General features: G+C 46.7%; 1 protein-coding gene across 8 annotated transcripts in view; it reads right to left on the bottom strand.

Annotated features, from left to right (window-relative positions):
- LOC119374269 (uncharacterized) overlaps positions 1-17,328 on the bottom strand; it is a 292,758-nt gene that overhangs the window by 258,270 nt on the left and 17,160 nt on the right. For all 8 annotated transcript variants that reach the window (XM_049420340.1, XM_049420341.1, XM_049420339.1 and 5 more), the window contains exons 4-6: positions 12,467-12,612; positions 12,330-12,367; positions 3,721-3,826 (exon numbers count right to left, since the gene is read on the bottom strand). In XM_049420340.1, coding sequence (XP_049276297.1) covers positions 3,721-3,826; positions 12,330-12,367; positions 12,467-12,612 — 290 coding nt within the window. The remainder of the gene's footprint in view (positions 1-3,720; positions 3,827-12,329; positions 12,368-12,466; positions 12,613-17,328) is intronic.

The following is a 17,328-nucleotide window of genomic DNA, read 5'->3' as shown; positions in this document are numbered from 1 at the left end:
ATACTCCCTTTGCGTGACTGACAACGGCATAATACTGCGACGTAAAACGCAGCATCATGCTCCGGGTCTCCTCCTCCCATTCAAATTTTGTCTCTTGTACGGCCAGCACGTTGATATTTCGGTCAATTAGCAGGCGGTAGATTTGAGCCTGCTTTTTCCTGGAGGCCAAACCTCGAACGTTTAAGGCAGCGAAGCTAAGCGACACGTTGCTAGCGATTGTTATAAACTAAAACAAAAATTGGCCGCGTATCTGCGTGCTTCGCTGCAAATGTCGTCTAAAGACGATAGAAGAGGCGCTGCGTGAGATATGGATGCCATCTGGCAATACGTCGGGAAACATGAATGCTGCGTTGCGGGCTGGTAGTCCCGGCGCAGCAGCAGGCGAAGACCGGCGGTGACCCACGCGACCGGCGGGGACGCCAGCCAGCCCGAACGCCCGGTTTGGCGCGAAGCGCTTAAGCAGAAGAAACGTCTGCACTCAACGAGTACTCTCCACTAGAGCACTGCACGGGCCGGATGTTACGGCCCGGGCCCGGCCCTGGCCCGCTTTATGAAGCCCGAGCCCAGCCCGGGCCCGTGGTTCTATGTGCGGGCCCGGCCCGGGCCCGGGCGTACTTGACCGAACCTAGCCCGGCCCGGGCCCGGGCGTACTTGACCGTACCCAGCCCGAGCCCGGCCCGGGCCCGTCGTTCCAAGCCCGGGCCCGGCCCGGGCCCGGGCATTCATTACTAGACTAATCCAGGGCGCGCTTAATTGTTCATGACCAGGCCCGACCCGGGCCCGCTAGAGGATATTAGTTGTTGATGATGATTATTAATGATGCCGTGCGCTTTGTAGCGGGTGATCGGACGGAAAATCCGGTGTGTACATGCATCGAAATGTTGCTTTGCCCACGGTGGTAGCTCAGCGGCTAAGCTGTTTCGCTGTTAAGTCCTAGGACGCGGGTGCGATTCTCGCGGCCGCGGCGGCCGCAATTTGGTAGGGGCGAAATGCAAGAACACCCCTGTAGGTATATACTTATCTTTAGGTGCACGTTAGAGAACTCGAGGTGGTCGAAATTGATCCGGTGCCACTACGGCGTGCCTCGTAACCATATCGTGGTTATGGCACGTAATACCAAGGAATATGAATAAAATGTATCGTATGTGTCAACCTCGAATAAAAGACCGAAATATTTATGCCTCCCATGGAAACAACCGTGATCTGGCCCATTGTTCGTGCTGTTAATATATATATATATATATATATATATATATATATATATATATATATATATATATATATATATATATATATATATATATATATATACGTGTCACTTCAGCTTGGCACAGTATACCTTAGACCATGGACTGCATAACATTCGCGTGTGCTCGAAGGCCCGACTTACGCCTTTTAATGAGCGGGTGCAAGTCCGGCCCGGCCCGCAGCCTCAAGCCCGGGCCCGGCCCAGGCCCGCAGCCTCAAGCCCGGGCCCGGCCCGGGCCCGCACTTTCAAGCCCGAGCCCAGCCCGGGCCCGCCGGAAAACGCTTCGGTCGGCCCGGCCCGGCCCGCGGGCCCGGGCAGTGCTCTACTCCACACACTCTTTTCTTTACACATCGCCTGGGTAAAACAAGAATGCCAAACCGGCGCCCCATGGCATTCCTACAGTGCAATACAGAACAGAAACCGAAATACAACAATGAGCTCGTGCAGAGGGCACGGAGGAGGGCAAATTTCAGCGCAGTCGCATTTTCAGCGCAGCTTAAGAAACTAGGGTCTTTAGAATTAAAATCCCACGTCGCCGTAAATAACGGTGACGTGGGAAGGAGAAATAGCTACTCGTGTCAATATCACCGTTCTTGTGAGTTTCCTCCGAGATATGCCTTGAATAAATACATTTTTGCGACTAACAGCGTTTATCAAGTAGCATGTACAACCGGTACTCATCAGTTTTACCCCTACTGCTGCTTTTCGCTGCTAATTCTGCTGCTTTCTGTATTGGTAAACCATACAACTCGCCAATATGAAATACTATGGTTTATATGACTAGAGAACCCAGATGGAAAAAAATTCGGCAGATCCCACGCATCGTGGGAGTCGATGTTATGCGAAGCATGCGGCGGGTAGGTGACTGTGGCGTAACTTTTTTTTTTACTGAGCGACACGTTACAAAATGACGCTAAAGATTTGTATAAATTTTATACGCACACATATATATATATTGAAGAGCCGCATACGTGTTATATAACCAGTTGTTTACGGTTGGGTAACGCTGCCAATGGCAACGTGGGTATTACCAACACCAGAAGCGGTAAGCTGATATGTAGTGCTTATACGTGTCCCGAGAACGCACGCACGTTTCACGTACCCGTGTACATGTGTGCAAGAAGTTCTTGACAGTTCTTGAACAAGGACATCATCACCGTGATCAGTGAGCACCAGCAGCTGGTCATCACTCGTTATAGGATCCGGTCGTGATCGCGGTGACGAGGGGTCCATGTGTAGTGAAGTATGATGTATTGTACAGCTGTTGGAATTCGTGGATGCCTCTGTCATTTCGTCGAGAGAGCCGGCGACATGTCGGAACCTGAAGCCACCCTTCGCGTTGGTGAGGTATATGCCGTCGAGGCTGGTAGGCCTGGATAGTGCTACGTAGGCCAACATCAGTGGATGATGTTTGTCGTATTTGTAGACTACCTGGGCGCATGTGGCCTACGTAGCCTAGTCTACAAAATGGCTATCAATCAATCTGGCATCATCCTCGGTCAGCATGAGGCCATCGCCCAGCCTCGTAAGAAATGAAGAGGACGCTGCGTCGTTCTGGGGACGAAGTGCACTTTACGATGCGGTGATGTGGATATCATATGTAACTTTCGTTAATGTATTCCTCCGGGGTCAAGCAATGCTTCAATATAGCTTGCTGTATCATAGGAATACAAACGTAATGTTTATTAGAGTGCTGTAAGAGCGGAGCCAACACTGGAACTACAGACGTTAATCTCATATGACGCCTGTATCGTAGGAGTACACATCGTATGAGCATCATGTAGTGTTTATTGCTTTCTTGTAAAATTAGATAGCCAGCACCACAACTACAATTGACGTTGCACCGATATTACGCCTGCGTAGGCTGTTTTTCCAAACCAGTTTATAGACCCGGCGTGGCTCAGTGGTAGAATGCCTGATTGCCACGCAGAATGCTTGGGTTCGATTCCTGCTGGTATCCTAATTTTCATTCTTTCCATTCACTGAGTCAACGCTACCGATGTTGGTTTTCATTAACGCTCTAGCATTTAAGTTACCAATGTCTGTTCTCGCCGTTCCTGGGTAGATATAAAACGTCAATCACCTGTGGCGCATACCCGTACACCGAGGCCCGTGGTAAACGGGTATGTGCCACACGTGTCTAGTGGAAAGGGTTTGACGACGTACGCGACCGGATTTTAACGTTATTCATGTCATGACCCGGCAACCATATTCGTCAAATCCTCTTACCTTCCCATGCAAATGTTGGTCTACACCAAGTTAAGGAGGCGATCATGAGAGCACCCAGACGTGTAGGCGGCTAGATAGATAGATAGATAGATAGATACGTAGATAGAAACGCTCAAAGTGCCAGAGGTTCGCTAAGAAATGCTTCGCATTTAAAATGCTTCCTTTCTGTTGCAGTGAGATAATTTAGCGTGCAGTAATTAAAAACAGAAGAACCCCAGTTACACAGTGTGAGAAGTACTTACGAGTGTAAAAGAAACCGCACAAGATTATTCTCCCCTGAGAACATGCCATCATCGTGCACCACTATTAGATGATCCTTCGTGCACATACCCTGTTTTACTGCAAAGCCTGAAATAAAAACAATTAGGCCGCTTTCAGTGCCCTAAATATTTTTTATAAAAGCGTATATCGGCGATGATAGGGACAAGATTGTTACTCAAGAAATCTAAGTATCCTCTCCTAAAAAAAGGAACTAAAGAACTAAAAAACACTGAGTAAATCGGAGATAACAAGACGAATCACTGATTTTCATTATAATGCCCATAAATAATTTTGGGATAGTAGCGGCTGACATCCTCAAAGAACTAAAATCAGCTCTGAACGAACAGGCCGTTGGCACTTGATTCAGAACATGTTACCGCCTTACGCTTACGATGATTTCTACACCTCCCTTTGGAGGCATTTGCAGGGGTCTTTCATCGACTGCGCCTTGCCGTGGTACCGTCACATTAGTTGCCATTAGAATAGCCGCAATTTAGCGAATACACGAAGGAAGAGGTTAATATTTGCAGTCGCGGATGCTCGTCGGCATTTTGGAATGCTTCGCTTGAGTAACAGGTCTCTCTAAGACCGCTATGACAACATAAACGAGCCTAGTAATCTGGTACGCATCATTTAGGTAGCTTATGGACATTTCTTGCGACGTCATTGACATCTATATCAGTTGGTCTACATTCCGATGACTTGAATATTCCTGTTTGGGCTGCCAAACGCGGAAATTTATCTTGATGAAGCTACGTTCACTTATATGCCAAGGACACGCTCCAAACTGCGATATGCATCTTGCGAGCAGTAGAAAAACGTTGGACATTCAATAACTTTAGCTACGTGAGCGTAAATCCACCTTTTCACCTAGACAAAAAAGTCACTTCAAGAAAATGCACCCCGGTCGGATAGCTAACAGATTTAAAGTTTCTAAACACATTATCGTTGACAGAGAAGCATTGCAGGGACTCCTAGTGCAGCATCGCTCATACAGCATGTTCCGACGAGATTGGGCTAGTTGGTACGGATTCATCATAAAAGAAGGTAGCCGTGAAGGAACGGCCACAAGAGACCGTGACAATACAAACGGGCGCTTGCGTTCTCATAAACTCTGCTTTTGTGTCCGTGCATGCACACCCACCTTCTTTCATCATGAAGCAAGCTAGTCACACAGTAATACCATCGTCTATCTAACACTTTGTGCTCCCCTGCCCATTTCGTTAATTGGGTGTATTGGCCACGAGGAGTTACGGAGTCGCCCTATATCGGAGGCGCCTCGATTGCGTGCTAGGTAGGATACCGCCGGCGCACTCCCCATAGCTTTTGCTGTCGGCGCTCTACAAAAACACCTCGCGGAACCCTCCAGGGCATTTCTGTAAGCACTTTCGAAAGGAACTGTGTTCTTTACTGTCAAAATAAACATTTTCGACTAACTGAAAGCACAAGATAGTCTATAGTCGCTGTCTCTTTGGAGAAAACCGAGCACCCGCTTCACGCGGTCACCGCGTTGGAGACCCCTGAACCGGCCTCCTGCGTGAAAGGTAGTCACTCGCTGAGTGCAAACTGTGTGAAATATCTCGTTAGAGTAGACTGCCCACATAACCAAACGGAGCATGACAGAAAGAAGCCTCAAGCCAGCGATCGCACGGGTTCGCGACGAGTGACGGTGCCTCTGCATGTATGAGTGTCTGCATGTATGATCGTACTGATGGTTTCACTTTTGCTACGAGCGCGTTTTGGCACCGCGCTGTGAACTTTAGGCCGCAAAATATGAGAATTTGTCAGTACACAAACAACTACTGTTGCGCAGACGCTATCAGAGCAGTTCAAAAACAATTTCGATACAACTACGGCTTCGGTGCGCATGCCAACTTTGTGATGTGCCGTCCCGACGATTCAGTGTTTTTTTTTCGGTCTAAATTCGTGTACATTTCAATGTCATTTGGCAAGTTGTCTCGCACTGCGTATTTATCGGTGTTCTCAGCGGGCAAATGCCGCTGCTTCTGTTTCTTTATTCAGTGCATTCGTTTCGTTTGGTGCTCACACAGAACGTGAGCACATGCGACGCCCTTTTTTAATGCTCCTTAATTATAGATCCCTTTGCATTACAGTGAACTTGCCGCTCTCTGTCATCAACAAATTCATAGACCAAAGCTTCACCACTTCGAGATTGCTGGTGGAAGGAGAAGCAGTCTACGAGACCGAGCATGTAGTAGCATGCAACGCCAAAGAAACTAAAGAAATGACAGATACGTTTGCCGGAATTGTTCTGCAAACCTCGGCTTTGAACTAGGACCCACATGAACTTGAAATAGCGGTGAATAAAACAGAAGTTATTGCAGCAACCGGCAGCCGCAAAACAGGATCGTAATTATTTGGCGAGCACCCCAGCAATTTTGGCAGCAGTGTCGTGTCTAACGCCAAAAGGGTGGCATCTTTCCCACGTAAATAAATGAGGCTCCAAGAAAATACATGGGGTTGGAGAGGCCCAACGTGAGTTTGAGAGTGGCACAAATAAATTTGGGCTTTTTAGCACATTGTGTTTGCGTCAGGGGAACGCAAGCTTGACTGAAAAATGTTATTGCCAACATAAATGCATCACACAGCCGCCGCATTTGACTCTCTCGCTATGTACGTCAACTAGCAAGCGCCGCGTAGCTTATGAAGGCGAAAGCGTTAGATGCCTCTTCAAACGGGAAGATTGACCGTCGGCGGCGTCAGGACGAGTGATGCAAAAAATAATCGTCACGTCTTGACGTCACCGATCTCCTAATTTTGTAACGTCATTACGACATCACCATGACGTGACATAACGCGATGTCACATGATGACGTATTCACACGTCATGATCGCTTTGCATTGCCTCCGTGATCGGTCACGGAGGCTGTGCAAAACCGCATAGGTGCAGAACGCTTTTGGTAGGGGGCGCGGGAGAATCAGTAAAATTACTGACAAGAAGAAGATGGTTTTCGCTTTCTAGTCATCTTTAGCGAATGCATTAGGGACCCTGTGCGTTTTATATTTCAACGTATCTAAACAATGACTTGCGCATCTGCAGCCGATTTAGTGGACGCCTAGCACGGGGCCGACGATCAAGAGGTCGCACGGTAGGGTTCTGAGATGGCATCGCACGTGGTAAAAGGTAGCGCCTTTTCCATCCTGTGGCAGATAAGCATCACATGCCAGCGGGAAGCGCGCGCGAGCCATCGTCTCAGTGCGCGCTGTCTGCTACTCACCGAACATCGCAGGCCGGACGCAGTGACAAAAGTCTTCGTCGCGGAAGTGCTTGTTGCACACAAGACTCGTAGCCGATGGCTACTTGCCAATTCTTAGCTTTACAACCCATGCTTCACGCAGTTTCTTGTCCCGCGGTTACCAGTGCAGGCTGACACTGGGCTCCGTTGAGTAAGCGCGGCACTGCGGCACTGAGCGGTAGAGCCCCATGTTCGTCGCCTTCGGAGGCAGCCACTCTATGACAATGGTTTCAATTGAGTTGAAAATGAGAGATAACTTCCGAATTTGAACAGACCGCAGTCATGTAGGACTTGAAACTCGTTTTCAAAGCACGCGGCGGTGCTCCACAAGCAGCCGACGCGGCCGCTGAGACCACGTGATCCTGCCAAGCATGTCAAGCCGACGGTGGCGCCGGCGTTTCCAGTGGTGGGCCTCAAGGCCAATACCAAAATTATTACCGCATAACATGACTGTGTGCCCAGTATAAGTGACAAGTCACAACATGACAATCATAACACGGATATCTACTGTAACACGCCACTGTCTTGGTGCTTTTGCGGCCTCTTTGTCAACTTGATATATACCGCAATTGCGTGTCAAGAGCGTATGCCGGAGATAAGTGACTGGTCCTAACGTGCAAATCGTGACACGCATGTAATGTACAATGTGATTTATGTGGTATGGTCTTGGGGCGCTCGCGGCCGTTTAAATAAATGGATATATACCAAAATTGCAATGACGAGGCATTTCGGTATGATCAACGTAAATAACAGATGGTAACATGAAAATCATGACTTGCATGTCATGTACGGCATGACTTCTTTGCCACGCTCATGGTGTACTCGCGGCCTGTTCGCTCGCTTCATGTACACCAAAATTTGTATTATGTCACATTACTTTATGACGAACGTAAGTGATGGGTGGTAAATTGATGATAATGACATGCATGTCAGATATGGCAAGATTTACATGCCACGCTCATGGTGGGCTCGCGGCCGGTTCGCTAGCTTGATATGCAATTTTTATTCTAACGCATGACTGTATGACGAAGGTAAATCGCACGTCGTAGCATGACAATAATCGCATGCGTGTGATGCACGGCATGATTTACATGCAGCGCTCATGATGCGCTCGCGGCTGGTTCACCGGCTTGATAAACGCAAAATTGGTATTGTGCGACATGACTGTATGACGCATATACATTATGATGATGATTACATTAAAATCATGACATGCACGTCATTATTTTCATGTTACCGTCTGTTACGTATGTTCGTCATACAGTTACCTCATGCAATATAAATTTTGATGTATATCAAGTAAATGAACCGGCCGTGAGCCCACCATAAGCGCCGCATGTAAATCATGCCGTACATGACATGCATGCCATGATTTTGATCTTACCACCTGCAATTTATGTTCGTCATATTGAAATGCCTCGTCGCCAGAATTTTGCTCTTTATTCATTTGATTAAATGGCCGCGAGCGCTCCGAGACCATGCCATGTAAATCATGTTGTACATGACATGGGTGTCATAATTCGCATTTAGTACCAGTCACTTAAGTTCGTCGTACACTCTTGTCACGCAATACCATTTGTGGTAAATACGCGTGTAGATTTAACGAAGCGGCCGCAATAGCATCAAGACAGTGGCGTGCAAATCATGCGGGTCATGACGTGCATGTTAATATTTTTATGTTATGACCTGTGATTTATATTTGGCATACAGGCATGTTATGCCATATAAATTTTGGTATACATCCCGTTAACGAAACAGGCAGGAGAACACAAAGTCGTAGGCGGCTAGATAGATAGATAGATAGATAGATAGATAGATAGATAGATAGATAGATAGATAGATAGATAGATAGATAGATAGATAGATAGATAGATAGATAGATAGATAGATAGATAGATAGATAGATAGATAGATAGATAGATAGATAGATAGATAGACGCTGACATCCGTGCGCTTAAATGTTGTGCACTTCGCATTTCTTTATCGCGTGCGCGTGCGGGTGTACTCAAGTGAAAACTGCCGCTATTTCTTTCCCAATCTGTTCGAGAACCACGGCATGCTTCATTTGGGGCTGGAAAAGCGCATGCAATGCGCAAAGCATGCGTTACTCCGCGTAAAATGAAAACCGCGTCGCCGCAGCTTCAGCCGTGCTGCACCAAATTTGGCGGCGGGCCAGACGGTCGCGGTACTTTTCCCGTTCCAGTGACTTTAGTCCAGGCAGGTCTCGATGACCGCGTGGAGAAGTCCGTCAAAGGCACTCCGGACGTCCAGGAGCACCAGCATTGCGTACACCTCCCGCGGCCTTCGCATCCTGAAGGGTAGCCACCACGTCGGAGATGGAGTCAGTTGTGCAGCGATGACGCCTGAAGCCAGTATACACCAACTTAAGGAGGCGATCATGAAATCACCCAGATGTAGGCGGCTAGATAAATACGTAGACGGATAGATACGTAGATAGAAACGCTCAAAGGGCCAAAGCTTCGCTAAGAAATGCTTCGCATTTAAAACGCGGATGCCATTGATTTCAGTGTGTCCGTGCCTTCCGCCCCTGGTGCAACCTGCTTCGCACCTTTTTTCACGAGGTCCAGATGCTCAAGAGCCCGTTTGGCCTTGCTTGTATACCTGCATGTCAAGATTTAGTTTTATACCGCATTAAAGCCTTTAAGTTTTCTACCAAAGGAGTTTGTCTCTTCACAACCCCCCCCCGTGGTCTACGATCCCGGCCGCCATCCTTGCGCTGCCAAAGAACGCTTGGCAGCTAGTGAAATACCCGAGTCCTGGCAGGACGATGTCATTTGGCTTTTCCAGCATGGTAAAGCTGCTTCGATATGCCGGGAATGGTTCTCAGCTGCTTGCAAATCGATATTTATTTCCTGGCGCCGCCAAGACAAAAAAGTAGAATAAACAGACGCAAAGAAGAGATAAAGAAACAGAGAGAAAGAGAAAATAGAGAAAGAAAGGCAGGAAGAAAAAAGCAGAGAAATAAAGAGAACCAAGGCAGGCCTCCTAGCTCAGCACTTCCTTCAGGCTTGGCCCCACTAGTGCGAGGCTCCCTTAAAGGTGTTCTGCAAGACTTTCCAAGTAATCATCGAATTGCTTCACTAAAGAAGTTTATTGCCTCACGAATCGACTGCAGCAAAGATTTTCGGAACCCGTCAAGTTTGCAAGCCGTCAAGTCAAGTTACAGGGATATTTCGCGCACTCTAAGCTCATTCTCTCTCGTTTCATACCAGCGAGCGAGCTGACAGCTACGCAGGGTGGGGCTATTGCAAGGGGGCAAGCAGCTACGCCCGTTGGTTAGCCTCGTCATGTCCTTGAGCACATTTTTTTCGCGCGGCTTAGTCTTAGTGTGGTCGCGTGCGCGGGCACGTGGCGGTCGCCGTAACTATGTGGCTCACGCTGCTCAGTTCAGCCAATGGCTTTGGGCTTATGGCGTTGTCATTTGGGCTTATGGCATCATTTGTCGAGAGAAGAGCGAGCAATTTCTAGCTGACTTTGAGAATTATTTGCTAATTTCACGCCACCTGCTGCGCTATCCGCCTCGTTCATCAGTATGGTGGCGCCACCGCTGGGCTCAGGCGGTTGCAACCTCTCCCAAACCCGCATAGGATTCCATGCGTTTTGAATGAAGTTTGCGATTCCGTTGCGCAAAAACAAACTAGCGCCATCTCTCGACAATACGCCACACCAACGACGCAACACATCCTCTTGCTTCTTCCGATATGCCATGCTCCAAGGTGACCCCTATCTCCACTTTCTTTTATTACTTTCGGTGGCCGTGAGAGCACGCTGTGCACTGTGCAGTAGCGCACCCAACAAGATCGGCTGGGCTCGTCGCTTTCGTCGCGTCTTCCTTGAACGTTGCAACGTTAATATTGTGTTAAGTCGGTGGCCACACGTCGGACGGTGAGCCCTGATTTCGTTCAGCTGCCATCTCATCAACGGCAATGTTTCAGACGCCTCGGTTGTGGACTCTTGTCCGTTGGTTGCTGGACAAGATGGCCTCCTGCAAGACCGCCTTTTTCCAAGTCAGCTGTGTGTGTAATTCTCGGCGTCGTAGCAGTTTGATTACGCGAGGACGTCAACTGGTGCTACATCGTGGGAACCGCTAAAGTGATTGCAAGCTTGACGACATTGTGCCAGAATATTCTAGCGTACTGTACGCGCACAATTGTGCTACTTAAAATACCGAGCTCGGCCTCGCGCCTCAACCTGGTACGCCTGTGTGCAACAAGTGTGTTGTTATCGTTGTTGCGTCGGTTAATATTGAATAGCAATTGTAATACCGTTTTTTCAAAGGTAAGTGAAGCTGTGAGTATTTGCCCTTCTATATGCTCGCCACTCCACGGACATTACTTCTAGAATCGCATTTTATGTTGAGCTGCACGTACCAAAGGAGAATCTAGCATACGAGATACATTACACGCGTGCGCATTTCCTATATAAATCTGAGTAATGCCACGCGTGCGCATTTCCTATATAAGTCTGAGTAATGCCATGCTCAATTTAAAGCGCATGTGTTAGAGGATTGTGGCTTCAATGGTGAAAGTGATTAGATATTCCGAAATATGTGATCGCAATGCATTTAGAACTTTCTCATATGTTAACACGGTCTTTGAACAAAAAAGAAAAAAAAACGCGGTGTGAATGTTTGTTGGTCATTTACTAAAGTACGTTCACGCATTATTATGCAGCTGTCTGACGGCTGTTCTTGGCCTAGTTGAGTGCTACGAGTGTTGGGCGAAGATAAAAACGCGTGTCTTTTGTACGTTTCTTAAGCAGGCATACAGCCGTAATAGTCATTGTTGTTGTACTGTTTGGGGTGTTCAATAAAACAAGAATGCTGTTTTGTACTGCAACAGTTTTTGTTTCATCTGTGCTAACAGATCACACAAACAACTTGGACACATGCACGTAAGAAACGTACGCAGTGCATCGCGCGCACGGATAAAAAAACGGGCCTGACATTTTGAAACAAATAATATAGAACAATCGACGTAACAAACGGCATGGTTCTCTAGTGGAGCAGCGTCGGCAGTACAAATATCAAACCAGAATGAAAAATGAATAGAAAAACGGCGAGTAACGGGCGCTTCGCCCACGGCTTCTATGAGCCGCGCATATCCACCTTTCGCCACCGTTCGCCGTTGGTGGCGCCACCAGTACAACTCAAAGCAGCAGCGCACGAGGCGGATAATGTTTGGCTCACGTGTTCTCAGAAGCCTCGATTACCGATCGGCAGCGTTTTCTGACCATTATGAAAAAAATGTTGCAGGGCCCCTTTGATTTGATTACATTGACGATGCTCGTCTCCCCGAAGACGTATTGCTTACCAGAGGCCTCATCTCCGCTGGGAAGAGTAAGAGACCGCCTGTAACATAGAAACATTTTACTTTACTATCAGAAACACATTACCTAGTGTCTAATTTTTATTGTCCTTTCGAATTCACGGAAACCATCTAGTACTTACTTTGTAAGTAAGACGACAGCATCGTTGCGGCGCGTCCGTGCTCTAATGCTTTCTGAGGATTTTGACAACCAATTGCGATGCACATCAATTGTGGTGGGTCTCCTGGCAGACGTCCGAAAGAGGACACTGCTCTCTGCTTGTGTTAGCTTTTGAAAAAAAAAGGGAAAACAATATGTTTCAAACACTCTTGGATTAGTAGCGAAACCTGCGCCATGAGCCTTATGAAAAATTAATCATGTTTTTGTAAGTGAACTTCGTGCTATTTTTGACCAGAAGATTAGTGCCGACGCAAGAACTGAACGAAGAACTCCACTGAATGCAGCTAATAAACTGCAGTCAAGTTCATGCTTCGCAAGCTTCGCCAATAACATTACATTTACAGACGATGGTTGCTACATCATGATCATCCTGCAACTCGTCATCAGTTCGTTTCATGAACTTATCAGAAATACCATATTGCCCGACTTCTAGTGTACAACGCGGCCAGAAAGATTCATAGGGACGCCAGTTGTAGCAAAAATGGCACGGCCTTCCTCGTGTAATCACTGCAGAATGTCAGCGTTGAATTTCTCCATCAAGAAGAAACAAAAAAGAAAAATCACCAGGTGATGACCATGAATGCGCATCTTCACCACGATACCATACACAGGAAAAATTCAAAGAGGATATACCTAATTATTTTAATCTATGACTACGGGCGTGCTCGCCTTCATCAAGAGGACACACTTCTGGAAGGGCTAGCGCCTTCATCAGGAGAGGCAGGGCGGCAGTCGTTGCTGAAAACTTCAGGCCTGAATATGCAGCCGTTTGCTTCGACATTCACAGGTAATAAGCGCTCATCGGACCTTGTTACACCGCCTCAAATGAATGATAACGGAATAGCGTAAGTGAATGAAGTAACGAGAATTTTGAGGGCACAGATAAAATGTTTAACTGGGCTGATATGCCCAATAATGTTGACGCGAGGATGACCGCCGCCGTAGCTGAATTTGTATACCATCGGACGCGTTCTACGAATGTTGTAGGTTCGGTGTAGGCCGGCCGCAATTTATCTTTTCGTCCACTTTACTTTCTTCTCATTTATATCACAATTGCTACATACAACATCTCCACTTCTTGTCCTCATTCCCGGTTAGTTCTCAATAATAACGTAATGTGCGCATTTGAATGTCATATGAACGGCAGCTGCAAAATGCGTGCTGCTTTGCAACCTAAACTTATCCAGAAGAAACGGAGGAGCTTCAATGGAAAAATGCTGTGGAAACTTTGTGGGGAGAGACTTTCAGTCGAGCACCCTGCTGGCCTCGTCAGGCCGCGTTAACTCCTAATAAAGTCCCATTAAGACAGCTATACTTCCCACTGCTCATGAGTGTCTATGTTGCCTTGGTTTCTCGTATGTGGGTGCCGGGCGCAGCCCCCCAGTATTTGTATTTAGGTTGGCTACCACTGACCTCAGAAACAGTCGGCCCGATAGCGTGTTCGTAATGTCTCTTCCAGGATGTAAATTTGCGGGTGTACCCTCGTCTGAATTTTTCGCCCATCCGTCGCCTGCTCTCGACTAACTTGTGGGTGCGGAAGTTGAAATGTTTGTAGGGCCCTTCGATGGCGAGAAGGCTTCTCTTGGTTATTTAAACGTAGTTTTCGAGTGAAGAAGAATGGGAAAGTGGGTGACACCGCCCGATAGGTAAGGTCGCAGGAAAAAAAATTTGCCCGCTCCTTTTTCTTTATGTCAGAGGGCCCGGACGCCAGATAAATATCTGGTGGTTGAGTCACTCGCTTCAATGGAGTCTTCTACGGGTTTGAGGCGCTTGGCTTCTGTGGCCGTCTGATGGCTAAGTAAACATCAGATGTTTCAGCTGCTCATACCGTGCACGCTCTCAGAGACGCTACAGTCAGCTTGGTTCCTGTTGTGTTTGTTGCAACCCCTGGGAACATTTGAGCATCTGTTTTTCTTTAAAACCATTGACTGTTTGTTCAAGTGCATCAACGCAAAACGTATTATCCTGCAGTGAAGATTCGTAGCTTTTCTCCAGTCACTTAGTGCATCGTTTACGGCGTATGTGGTGTAGGTGCCTTTACTACGTGTGCTGTAGGTGCGATTGCCATCTGTTTCGTTATCGAGTCGCGTCTCCGTGAAGCCGTCGTCGAGGTATGTCGGATGCAGCCCTAATACAAATCGTGCAAAAATCGAATATCCTGTATGAGTGAAACTGAGCCTCTCGCGCTGTGATATCAGATGTATTTGCTGAAATTTCCTGAACGAGCGGTGTAATCACAGCGCCAGCAGCCAATACTATACGGTAGCCTTCGTGCTGCTTCACTGGACCTTCGAATTATTGCGTCAACCTGCGATTCTGCTGGTTTTACTATATGGGAATGGAGCCCATATGCGACCCTGCTGAGCACTGACTACAGAACGAGACAGGCGCTATAGCTTTTTTTCGTTCTTTGTTTATGGAAAGTAACACAAATTATCGTTTCAGCTATGCTATCTACTGTTGTGCATAGCGTTTTTACTGTATGCGATGCGCCTTGTCGCTTTCTAGCAAAAAACCTGGAATGGACATTAGCGACACGTTTTGCACTCATTGTACTATGCTTAAAGATACTTTCCGTTTGCTTTCAATCAGGAAGTGTGGATGCCGAAAACGTCTCTATTTGGTTGTAAACGTTAGACAACTTTTGCAAGGGAATTCTTCGCCTACCGTACCAATTAATTTTGCCCCCCAAAAAACCTCACACTGCATACACAGTGACGTCATAAGTGTACACTGCATACCCGAATTTTGTCTTAATTACGTGCGAGGTGACGCATTCCTATACTAAACAGCACTTGCCGCGTCGCAGGATGCCTATATATATTTTTAAAGCTGTAAGTGATGTCTTAAAAGATGTACTCGAAATATTCTTGTGGGCTATGGTGTTCGTTTCGTTTGGGATATCGTCGCAACCGGGCTCGAGTGACTTTTATCTGTTTCAGGCATATCTCGTCATAAGCCAAATGAGTATTCTGTATAAGCTTTTGCACTGATTCCACTTTCCCAGCGAAGGAGCGGCAGTTTCATTGCACGTCCTGTCATTGATCACGGTCAGTCTATTTTCACGCAGTGTTTGTTATAGCCATGGTTTTTGTGTAAAGCTGAGACACAAAATAATATATTTCATAAATTCACATTATCGTGAATGACATGGTGGTGATAGTGAATTAAAATTTATTTCGCTTTTTCAACACGAGTGTTTTAAGCAAGAGCACTTTCATACGGTGACATATTAAGTGTCGATAGTCCCGTAAAAGCCTTGGGTTGTATGCATTTTGTCGATTCCATAATAAAACGACAAAAATGACCCCTCGTTTTCCCAACTTTCTATTTCTTTGGGGTTTTCCTGTCGGTGTGATTATTCGAAAATGTTCTAAAAAGCATTGGGTATTTCGAATACGCGCAGCGGTCCAAGTACTGAATTGCATCAGATGTTTGCCACAGATGTTTTCTTCCATGTAGATTCGTTGCATTAGTTTGTGTCATTAAACATGACGGCTATCATTGTAACAGTGGTATATTGATTATCGTGCTTCGTCGAATTATTCATTGCTTTTGTGCAGCGAAGGTAATATCGGGTTCGATATAGCGAAAGGCATCAGCGAAATGTTTTCTACTGTAAAATGGAAGAACTCTGATACCTTTCGCGTTTTTATTTTGCGCCTCTAGATCTTTGCTTAGACGATGGAGTCTACCCTCGCACCACTCAAACTTTGTTGCAAGGCAGCGTACCACTGCACACACAACATACATTTTTCCTTCAAGTTCCACTCAGAAGTATTGCCACTTCACGCATAAAACGTCTCTGAAACAGTAGAGACACCATACCATGTCAGTCGTGATTTGCAAACATCTTTGATCGTAAGTCTAGATAGCACTGTAGGTGAGCGTCTGGTCGGTTTCGCTGGCCTTTTCACCCGCTCAGCATTTTTAATAGCGGAGGTGTTGTAGCTCACCATAGTTTTCGCGGTATCACCAGAAAACTCCTCAAGTGGGTATGCGCCACAGCAATCGGGCAAGCCCCACTACGGAGTACAGCAGGTGCGAATGTCTAACGAAAACGTGAACAAGAGAGAGAGAGAAAGAAAGAGCTCAATTAAGAAAAAGAAAGAAAGTGAGAAAAAGAAGCTGAGCGAGATAGAGGAAACGAAAGAAACAGAAATAAAGATAGAAAGAGTGAGAAAGAGAAATAAATAGAGAGAGGAAGAATGAAATAGAAAGAAACAGATACAGGACGGAGATACATAAAAACAAAGACAAAGAGAAAGAAAAAAAAAGAAGCAAGATGGAGAAATAAAGAGAAACAAGGAAGACCACCCAGCTGTGCTCTTGCTTGAGGCTTGGCACCACCAGTGCGATGCTGCCGTAATTTTTACCTATAATTGAGAGTAAGTAGGCAATGTAGTATTAAAATGCAAGAACTATACTGATCGTGAAGAAAATATCAACAGCGCGCGAATAAACAACAATGCACGAAGCGAGAGCTGACACGGACAAGCGCAGCGCTTGTCCGTGTCAGCTCTCGCTTCGTGCATTCGTGTTTATTCCCGCGCTTCCGATATTTTTATGCACGACGAACTACCAGCTCACCCCAACACTCAAGTTACCATACTGAATCGGTGCCCTTAGTTCAGCACGTAGCCTGCACTTTCGTCAAGATTCATGAAAGCTGTATTTTGGGAACATGCGTTGACATCGCGCACCATGTTCTCTTTTTGTGGGCACGGCGCACCATCGACGAACATGTGGCACAAACCATTTTGCTACCTCGTGCAGGTGCTTCTTCATGGTCTGTCCGGATCAACGTTTCTGCAACTACCGAAG

This window comes from Rhipicephalus sanguineus, chromosome 11 (genome assembly GCF_013339695.2).
Source record: "Rhipicephalus sanguineus isolate Rsan-2018 chromosome 11, BIME_Rsan_1.4, whole genome shotgun sequence".
In the NCBI taxonomy this organism is placed as follows: Eukaryota; Metazoa; Arthropoda; class Arachnida; order Ixodida; family Ixodidae; genus Rhipicephalus; species Rhipicephalus sanguineus.
This window is presented reverse-complemented; position numbering and strand designations above follow the sequence as displayed.